General features: G+C 34.8%; 1 protein-coding gene across 1 annotated transcript; it reads right to left on the reverse strand.

Annotated features, from left to right (window-relative positions):
• Window positions 1-693: 693 nt before the first annotated feature.
• On the reverse strand, window positions 694-8,380 carry LOC129313189 (linoleate 13S-lipoxygenase 2-1, chloroplastic-like). Its single transcript, XM_054956157.1, has 8 exons — window positions 7,917-8,380; window positions 5,579-5,847; window positions 5,267-5,504; window positions 2,757-3,077; window positions 2,578-2,663; window positions 2,389-2,499; window positions 2,013-2,314; window positions 694-1,894 (listed from the first exon to the last, which is right to left on the reverse strand). Exons 1-8 carry the CDS (start codon window positions 8,293-8,295, stop codon window positions 865-867), a joined length of 2,736 nt encoding a protein of 911 aa, XP_054812132.1. The 5' UTR covers window positions 8,296-8,380; the 3' UTR covers window positions 694-864.
• Between the last annotated feature and the right edge of the window lie 1,737 nt (window positions 8,381-10,117).

Below are 10,117 nucleotides of genomic sequence, written 5' to 3' on the forward strand. Positions count from 1 at the left end.
AAAAAAAGGTATCATAAAATTTAAAAATAACTAATTAATAATAACTTTTTTATTATTTTAACTAAACATAAAATAATGTCTACTTTTTATAAAATCTCTAAACCATTTAAGAATCACTTATTTTTAATTTTAAACAAACAGGTCCTAAGTCTAGTTCATTAAGTTATTCCTTAATATAAGATAAAATTAACAAATTTTGTACTTATTAAAAAACGTTAGTTATAACCTAAAATTTGTAACTTTCCAATTTTATTACATTTTTTTGTGATTAATGATCAGAATAAATTGTTTAAAAATTCAAACAACAATAAATAAGAGATAAAATTACGAAAATAAATAAATACTCCAACTTTATTTTGTATAAGGGATAAAAAATTTTCAAATTTCATTTTACATTAAAAATTGGAGAGAATACAATTCATCATTGACATTTTTTTTAGTCAAACAGGGAACATGATCAAGTGTAATACTATGTGGATCTTTTATTTCTCTCGTCGGGAATTTTTATCCACAAGTCTACAATTATCGTTACCCTCACCACTTTGAATTATCATCAAGTGGCTTGTATCTTTGTGTGTTTTTTTTTTAACCATCACGGTATTTAATATGCTTTTAAATCTTTTACCATTTTAAAAAAGTAATTATAAAATACATAATTCAACGAAAATTAATAAACAATTGGAAGACCCCAGAAAAGCTCAAAATAACTTCATCTTATCGAGACCAATTTCAACCCGAAGGTCCATGATGAGGCAGTTCCAAATGCGTGAGTACATGATTAACCTCTCTTCTTGAGCTAAATCTTATAATCGAAGCATTCAACTGCAACGGTAACATAAAAAATAACGACCACGTTTGGCAACTTCAAATGGAGATACTGTACGGAACTCCCTTTCCAGTAACTCCTGGTTCTTCAGAAAACGGCTTCAAAAGCTCATACGGCACAACCCCGGCGCCGTTTCGGTTCCTCAGATTTGGATCTGCGTTCCTCTTATCGATCAACCCTTCCAGCTCTTTCAGCCGTCCTTGAAACTGCTCGAACGCAGCTTTCACCATCGGATCCTCCTCCCACGACGGCTCGATCACGCTCCCCAGGTACTCTTCGTCCGGCGAGTGACTTGACAGAATGTCTAGCACCGACATCACCGTCGTCGCCTGAACTTGAGAAGGAAAGCACCTCAATAGCGCATGCTCTGGCCTCTCCAAGAAAAGTTCCCATTCCGTGCCGGACGGGTCCTCCGTCGGCACATTAGTTCTGGCAATCGTGGGTCGGTTGGGGAAATACCCGGCATACGCGTACTGCCCGAAATTAACCGCCGCGTGGTGTCCCGATGTTATCCAAACAATGGTGGTCACGATTTCCACGAGATCCTTGGGTGTTTTAAGAACCGGCCACCAAGGCTCGTCCTTTTTATCCGCGTGGCCTTCGGTTCGGATCTCTTCCCACCAAGCCTGGAGCTCATAGTCCGATTCGATCAAAGTCGGGTCTGGGTAGTAGCGATCGACATAGTCGGTAACCCACTGTTTGATGGCGTCCCAAAGAACGAGGCCGTCGTTGGCATAAGGGTAGTCCTCAATCATCAGCTTTAAGCCGTGGGTAGCATTGGGGTCCTCCACCGCCAATCCCCTGTTGATTAGGTCGGCGGGCAGGGCTTGTAAATTGAATTGCCACAGCTTGTCGTAGGCGACCGAGCTAAGTTCGATGGAGTATTTTCCAGGAGTGAAGCAGCTCTCTATTATTCCACCTGCGTTTATGAGGGCCTGACGAGCAAGAGCGTTTATCTCCATCGTGTATCTGAAGTGGGGATGCAGTAGCCTATAGATCGGGTGCATTGCACTAAGCTGCCTGTTGGTCGCAATGATATATGGTTCCGTACAACAATGGGTGCGCAGCCTGAAGACAACATTCGCGGTTGAATTGAATTTGTTAACAGAATTTGTTAACAATGCAAGATTTAGAATTGAATAGAATACCAAGGTCGCAGTATAAGGTTGATGGAACTGTGACGTACCAGTGACTGACGAGTTGGTGGTAGCCGGAGTCATGGGCAAGGACGTGGGCTTTGGCGAGCCTCCAAAGCCAAACACTGGTTGAGTGCCAGCCCGGCGTGAAAACTTGCCTCCAGTGCGGCTTGTCCCCCATAGGTGGCCGAGTAAGCTCGATGGCCAAAGGCCTCAAAGTGTCGTCTGGGGTCAGGACGAACAGTGTCCTGGAGCCATATAGAGTGGTGCCTTCAAGTTGTCTGACCTTCTCCACATATGGTAGTAACAGATCATGGTAGTCGAGGATGAACAACTTCTTGTGCTTTATGGCCTGAAAAGTTTTTCAACTTCATTAATTACGCATCCTGCAGCATGTTTGTATCAGTGGCTTAGCATAGTTTTTACCTCTTCGACAGTGGCAAAACCTCTTATTTCTCTCTCGACGATTTCAGTGGTGATTGCTGATTCCTGGGGGCCATAGATCTTGGGATCTAATGTACTTTTCAACGGCCACTCCTGCAGACACCGAGAGGTTTTTAATTGCCAACTGTGAGGAAAGATATATAGGATTGAGTTATGGATGAGGAAATATACCGTGACCAATTGGATGCTGCAAGGGTTGAGACCTGCAAGAATTTGCCTGGCGAATTCCTCGTCCCTAAACCAAAAGAACCTGTCCTCTGCAGTTTCCAAATAGAAAGAGTGAAACCGATAGGAGTTGAAAGGAGGAGGAGACTAATAACGAGGGAAATGTGAGGGGTGAAGTAAATTACTGTCCATAGTGGAGGGCGTCTCGAAACGGAGAATGTCTTGTTCGGCATCATTGATGAACTTGACGAGGCGAGGCAAAAGGGTCCTGAGAAAGCTTTGGGTTTTAAGGGGAGGCAAGTTAACCCCTTCGTTAAAAAGAGAATCAATGGAGGAGAACAAGGGAAAGCCGAGAGTCTTGTCCACCAGGGTGGTCTGCAGCGCAGGGACCACGGCATGCAACACTGAGTACACCGCATTCGTAGAAAACGTTAGCTGCTTCACTTCTGAGAAGGCTTCGTCTCTCGGCACATACACGCTGCTGCTTCTTTTCTCTGATAATGGATCTGTTTACCTCCCACATTAATTAATTTATTATATTCCATACAAACAAAGTGATCCGAGGCCAAAAAGTATGGTTTAATTTTCACTAAAAAAATATTAATTATTTTTAAATTATTATTCTTCTATTTACTTAAGATTATAACATATATATTAAGATTTAGTTAACTAAATGTTTTAGAAGGATAAGAGAGAGAAACTTTTTGAAAGAAATACTAAACATTTTCTTTTGGAAAGGGGGCAATTGAAATATTTTGAATTATCATGGGTAATTTTTTCAAGCCTTGTTGGAAGCCCAGATGCAATCTCTCAAGAAACAATACAATTTTTAAAAAAAAATCAAAAAATCTTAACTAAATAAATAATTGATAAGATTTCTTTAGATAAGAAATAGTTTACTCTATTCTCTTCTCTCAAATTTTAAAATATTTTTTAAAAAAAATTTATTTTAAAATATAAAATACTTTAAATAGATTATAATTTCATTAAATACATTAATTTTAATATTACTCTTTTTTTATAATTAATTTTTATTCATTTTCTTTTCAATATATATATATTTATATTTTTATTAATGTTAAATTATGAGTATTTTTAAAAATTTATATTTTTATTTTAAAAAAAATAAAATTATTAAATATACTTAATAAAATTTGTTAATATATAAAATTTTATTTAAAAATATTTTATAATTTAAAATAAAAGGAATAGTAAGAAGTATCCTCCAATTGATAGTGACATTCCAATAACATTGAATGCTCATCGTCCAACAGGGGTGACTTGAGCTCTCCTTCTTTTTTAAATGATATCTGTTATCGATTTAAAATTATTTTTTAAATTTTTTATATTATATTTATTAAAATTGTAATTATAATATTAAATTTAGATAGTCTAAAATATATATAATCAATTAGTTAAAATTATGAAATTTTAAATTATAATTGCACTATATAAATTATATTTAAATAATTAATTTATAAAAATTATTAAAAAATTAATATTAAATTGAGTAAGTCAGATTAAATCTTGAATAGCCATATCAGTGATAAACACAGTTATTATTTATTAAATACTTACTCCATTTAAAAATATAAGATATTTTTAATTAAATCTTATCCTCAATAAAATAGTTATCTACTTTTAAACTAACCTTATCTTTTTATATTTATTCCAACCCTATAATAAATATAAAGTCACTATTAATATGGGTATTTTTAAAAGAAAAGATAATAATTACATCTCAAAAGGCTAAAAATATCTTACATTTTTTAATATCAAATTCTTAAAAAAATGTCTTATATTTTTAATGGAGAGAGTATTTATATTTTTTTACATTAAATTTTAATTATCCATTATCAGAGTTCATCTATAAAAAGTAACCCATATTTGATATTATAATTTTTATATATTTTTATTTAATAAATATAATATGAAAATAATTTAAATTTATGACAAAAATTATTTAGAAAAAAATAAAAAACCCAAATCATCTTATAGATAACAAGCACGTGGTGATTATCATGAGCATCGAATGTTATTTTAAATGAACCTTCTTTTTAATTTCAATCAAAATTTTCACCTGTTTATGAATATTATTAATCAATCACAATCCCTTTTTAACAAAGAATGAGATATTTTGATTAATTATATGTTTAAGGAAGTCACTTATTATGCTCATTTTTAACTAAATTTATTTTAAATAGAGTAGTTGAGTAGGTGTGTTTTAATCTTTTAATCAACTTTTTTTCTTTTTATTTAAAGGTGATAGATGATGATAAGAGAACTTTTTCTTGAATTTCTTTCTTATAAGCTATTCTAACTCTTGATTTCAATTATAATTACAAAAAATAATAGCTGGGGTTTATCAGCACATCAAAGACACATGGTATCGATAACAGTCAAAATAAGGAAAGAAAATTATTTGAAAAAAAAAAGGAAAGGAAAGAAAATTGAAAAGACTGGAAAGAGGGGCCGGAGGGGACAGGATCGGACGATGATAGATACACGGCAGCGGGAGATAGGGCGTCAGTAATTGGAATGGTTTCGGTTTTGTAACTCTAGCTTGCTTTAGTTGTTTTTTTTTTTTTTTTTTAATGGAGGGGCAGAGTACAAAGAAGCACATGATCCCTTTTTTTTTTTTTTGGGGGGGGGGGGTGGGATAAGAGGAAAGCACGAGGAAGTGAAAGGGACGAACCTTTGTGGCAGCGGGGACGTCCGGTCCTACAGCGCCTGGGATAAGGGTGCTGGTGACCGCCGAGAACAGGCCTCTTGAGATCGTCCTTGCTGTCGGGATCTCCGAGGTCGTTGTACACGTCGTAATCGTACACTCTCTCGTAGCTTTTCCTCTCTCCGGTGCCGTTGCCCCTCACCACGGTCAATTCCTCCTCTCTTATCCTCCGGATGCCCTCCGGCGTCTCCGACGGCAGATAAGACTGCAAGAGCCGCATCATAATCAAGAATTGATAAAGCAGTAATAATCATAATCAGAGAGGGAGAGAGAGGGTACCTTGTTGGGGAAGAAGGCCCTCTTGACGGGGCTCTGGTGCTTGGAGTGGACCCAGGAGTTACAGGAAAAGCGGAGGGGGCCGGCAGCTAGGCCCTCGAGGAGGACGTCCTTGAGGAAAATCTCCTTGTGGTGTTCATTCTCTACCAGCAGTGCCCCTATCTCCCCAAATTCGCTTCCCACTTCTACCACTGCCTCGTACTTCACCTCTTGATTCTCTTGCCCCGTCCTGTGCACGAACCCTTTTATCGCCTCCTTCTCTAATCCCGTCTCTTTTTCCACCACAACCAATTCCTTTTGTTAAACCTCAATTTCTAAATTTCATAATTTACCATCTCAATCAAACACTGACGGAACAACTCGTGACGCTACCTCATACTTTCAAGGAAGCGGATCCCCTGCGCAGCCCGCCCCCTTCCCCCGTTTTTTTTTTTTTCCTACGTCTCAGTTCTGTCTTTAGATTAGGCAAAGAATACCCGCACTAATCTTAACCCTATTATATGAGATTTTTATTATCACCACAGTCTCACAGGTATCTTTAAAATATTTTTATCATATCTATTTAATATAACTGTATATTTTAAAATTTAAATTTGAAATTACAGGATAAATTAATTTAACTCTCTTAATTAATTAAATCAAATGCATCATGGTAAAATAAATAAATAATTTTAAACAATCAAAGTTTAACTTACAGTATTACAATAAAATAAATAAACAAATATTTCATTTATAAAAAAAATTAATAATAATATATAACTGGATTGTGCAGGTTAAATTTTAACAATTTAAATTTAAATTTATTTATTTTTATATGATAATTATTTTATAAAATAATTAAATTAAAATTATTAGTAAAAAATAGTCAAATCTGAATCGTTTATTTTATTATTTAAGGGTGTAGACGAGACGAGACGAGGCGAGGAGGAGAAAAAGAGAGAGGAAATTATGAAAGGATCTACCCTGCGGCCCTATCTTCAACTCTTCGCTCGTACTTTTACATTTTGGCATTTTCAAGAGTCTCTTCACTTTTTTTATTTTTTTTATTTTTTTTATTTTCATCATTTATTAATTTTATCACTTAAAAAAATTATTTAATAAAATAATTTAAATAATAAGAATAAAAAAATATAAAAAAGAGAGAGAGAGAAAAAATGAAAAGATCGCTCACCCTTTCCGTCCTTGCCCATGGGCCAAGGTGGGGACTTTTTCTTTTGGTCACGAGACCAGCATCCACCTAACATTTTTAAATCAATCTCTCTCTCTCGCGCGCGCGTGCACGCGTACCCGGACAAAAACAATATTTAATCCGACCCAAAATATCACAACCACTCTTCCACTTGGCCATTGAACTTATCTTCATGGGCACGAATATCCCCCTAATTCTATTGGGCAAAAATTCACTGAAAATAAATTCAATCAAATCAATTCAGTGATCCATCCTCATGGCTCGCGAGATGATAAGGTCTCCCAGTTTTCGAGTGTGTGGATATGTCAAGTTTTCTTGGAAGATATCATATGATTTGCTTGAATGTGTCAGACCGTCCGTTTAATTTTTTTCACAGGAATTTTTAATTCTTTTGGTGAACATTTTTATCAATATTTTGGGTCCGCGGATGCTTCCTGGTAAGTGCTCAAGGTTCGTGCAGAAACAAAAACGAAAACGAAAAAAAAAATTAAGAAATGGTCTTGGTCATTGATGATTTCGAGTCATCGATTATCATAAACATAATTAACTTTCACCCCTGCGAAAAACTCTGGTTTCAATCTCTTGACAATGCCCCTTCCCTTTGTATAAACAAAAACATGACCTTTTCCCTCTGCCTTGCTCTAATTTTCCTCATGAAATAGAATATATGTAACAGATTCTACAGCAACATCAGATCAGTTTTTTTGAAAGAATGCTTTCAGGATTTGTACTGTGTTATATTATTATTATTATTATCTTTATTACAGTTTCTAAAAATTAACAAGGACTGACCTTAAAAATATGAAAACCATTCCAAAGGCCCAAGGATACTAATTTTGTGGACGTCTTATAGTAAGAAAATATATTTTTTATAAGCAAGCTTTAAGAAAATTCTAAACCGCTATTTGCGGGTTAAAAAAAAAAAAAGTTTCTAGTATCGTGAGGCTATTAATTGGAAGCAACTCTCCCAGTAAATTTGATATTAAAAAAAAAATGTCCGGATCTACCACCATATCGTACGTGTGCTGCTCCATGAACGCTATGCATATGTATATGTATCAGACCAGAACATGTCGGTGGAAGACTGAAAACCTAAAAACATGTGCTTGAAAGAGCTTTTTGAATCTATAGTCGAAGCACAGAATACTTAACTGGGTTCAAGCTGGGCGCTAAGGAGCTCCACTTGAAGAGATTTACCGAGAAACTCAGCGATATCGTCGATCCCTCGGTTGAAACCGACTTCCGAAAAGTACCCTTCAACAGTTTGCAGAACTGTTAAAGTGACTTTAACCTTGGCTGATTTGTTCTCCGTGTTTTCTCTTCCGCCTTCACCTATGGTGGCCACGGCTTTGACGTTCATGCCACTGCTGCAGCATCGAACCCTAACCACCCTCTTCTGTTTCTTTTGGTTTGGGATTGAGCGTCCCAACAGTAGAGGAATTTTGCCGCCCTGGAGATTTATCCATGGCTTCTGAAACACCAGATAGCTATACCCACAACTTGACTGTGTGCTCGTCGGAAGCTTCAGCATCGTCAATGTAGGGGATTATGCTGATACTGATGGATATCTGGAGGAAAAGTGTTCAGTGTGATTGATTGGCGTGTGTTGCTCTATGGGCTCGTAAGCTAGATGAACGTGCGCATTTATAGAAAATCACCGGGACTTGATCGTTTTCACCTCCCTGTTTTTTTTTTTTTTTTTTCCGGATGAAAAATCAACACGTTCCATATGTTCGTCCGGCCCCACTTCTTCCGTTTCAACGAAAGTTCGAATCCTTGCTAAGTGGTGCAGGTCCGCTCATTTTTCAATTGTAATTAGTGAAGTTTATCAATACTTATAACATCAAAATACATTATATTTTTAAAAAAATGTAAAACAATTTTTATGATTAAAACAATCCTAACCTATGTTGTTCTTTATAAAAATTAAAAATTTAATATTTTTAAATTTTATATAACAATTTTTTTTTTATCATTCGATCTGATTAAATCCAATAATTAATAGTGTCATATGGAATGTTTGTTGACCTAGGATTCAAATTTCAACCACGAATGACTAACCAAGTTGCAAAATTTAATCATTAATTAATTAATTAACCCTCCACCCGCACGCCACATCAACGAGAAGGGGGCTCCGTGTCCAATTCCATGCAACTTGCAAGGCAGCCAGCTGTCAAGGCCCACATCGGAGGGACTTGGAGAAGGTCCTGACTATATAAACGGGTGCGCTACATGCCCTAATAGATTAGTCTTTTGAGAAGAGAGTAATGGTCCCGTAACACAACGCTCATCATTCAAATGCCAACTCCTTTTGAGTAGGGGTGTCCAGTCGCCCCAATTACATCAAAACGGATTTTATCTCGATCCGAGAATAATTGAGACAAGATTTAAAGGATAAAATACAAAAGAGATTTGAGAAGGGATGAGACACAAAATTATTATTGGATGCCCCGTCCTGTTCTTTCTCAAATATTATATATATATATATATTATTTTTATTTTAAATATATATATTAAATATATTAATTATATTAATATAATTTATACTTGTGTTAATTATATCAATTATAATTTCAATACTTGCAATTCTTATATAATACTAAAGTTTTTTATATTGATAATTTTAATGATATAAAGTAAACAAGACGATATCTTTCTTTATAATATATTAATTATATTAATATAATTTATTCTTATATATATACATATATCTATTTAATAGCTTTTATTTATATCGTATTTTTACTTTATTTTTAGATGAGTAATTAGCTTAACACATCTCAACTAAAGTAGAAGAACAACGATTTGATATTGTGCTTCGCTTGCTTGTTGTTGCTAATTCTATAGCATAAAAATCACTTATAATTACTATCATAATATTTAGTTGTGATTAATGTAATTTAATAATTGGCTTTAAATTACTATGATTTATGTGCTTGTGTTGTTTTGATTTTAAATTTAATAAATTATATGATTTAAAAGTTTAATAATGTTATTATCTAGATCTTTCTTCAACATTGTCCGATTTATTGAAATAGCGGGACGTCTTGATTCTTAACGGAATGTGATGACTTTTGAGACAAGACACGGGACAAACGAGACACGAGACAAGGGTGTTTTGATCTCGTCTCATCTCATGAACACCCCGACTTTTGAGCAATGAGGGAGAAATGACACTCTTCTCCTTATCATAGGTTAAAATTTTTGCTTGAGAACAAAATGGCAAAGCGAAAAGAATTTGCCATTTATTAAGGTCTACTTTTTATGGGATCCAACATCAACTCATCCTTATATCTTTCAACTTTAGAATTCTATAAGTCAAGGATTAAAAGGTATAAAATATAAATAAGCAA

This window comes from Prosopis cineraria, unplaced genomic scaffold (assembly GCF_029017545.1).
Source record: "Prosopis cineraria cultivar Desert tree isolate PC_DT_omini unplaced genomic scaffold, ASM2901754v1 PC6, whole genome shotgun sequence".
Taxonomy (NCBI): Eukaryota; Viridiplantae; Streptophyta; class Magnoliopsida; order Fabales; family Fabaceae; genus Prosopis; species Prosopis cineraria.

Bases quoted from the DNA above. Each gene is read 5' to 3' on its own strand.
- LOC129313189 (XM_054956157.1), bottom strand. From the start codon at position 8,295: ATGCTGAAGCTTCCGACGAGCACACAGTCAAGTTGTGGGTATAGCTAT. The intron at 5,848-7,916 runs GTTAAGTATTCT...TGGTGGAAAAAG, and splicing joins TAGCGCCCAGCTTGAACCCA to AGACGGGATTAGAGAAGGAG. The intron at 3,078-5,266 runs GTTCGTCCCTTT...GGAGGTAAACAG, and splicing joins ACGTCCCCGCTGCCACAAAG to ATCCATTATCAGAGAAAAGA.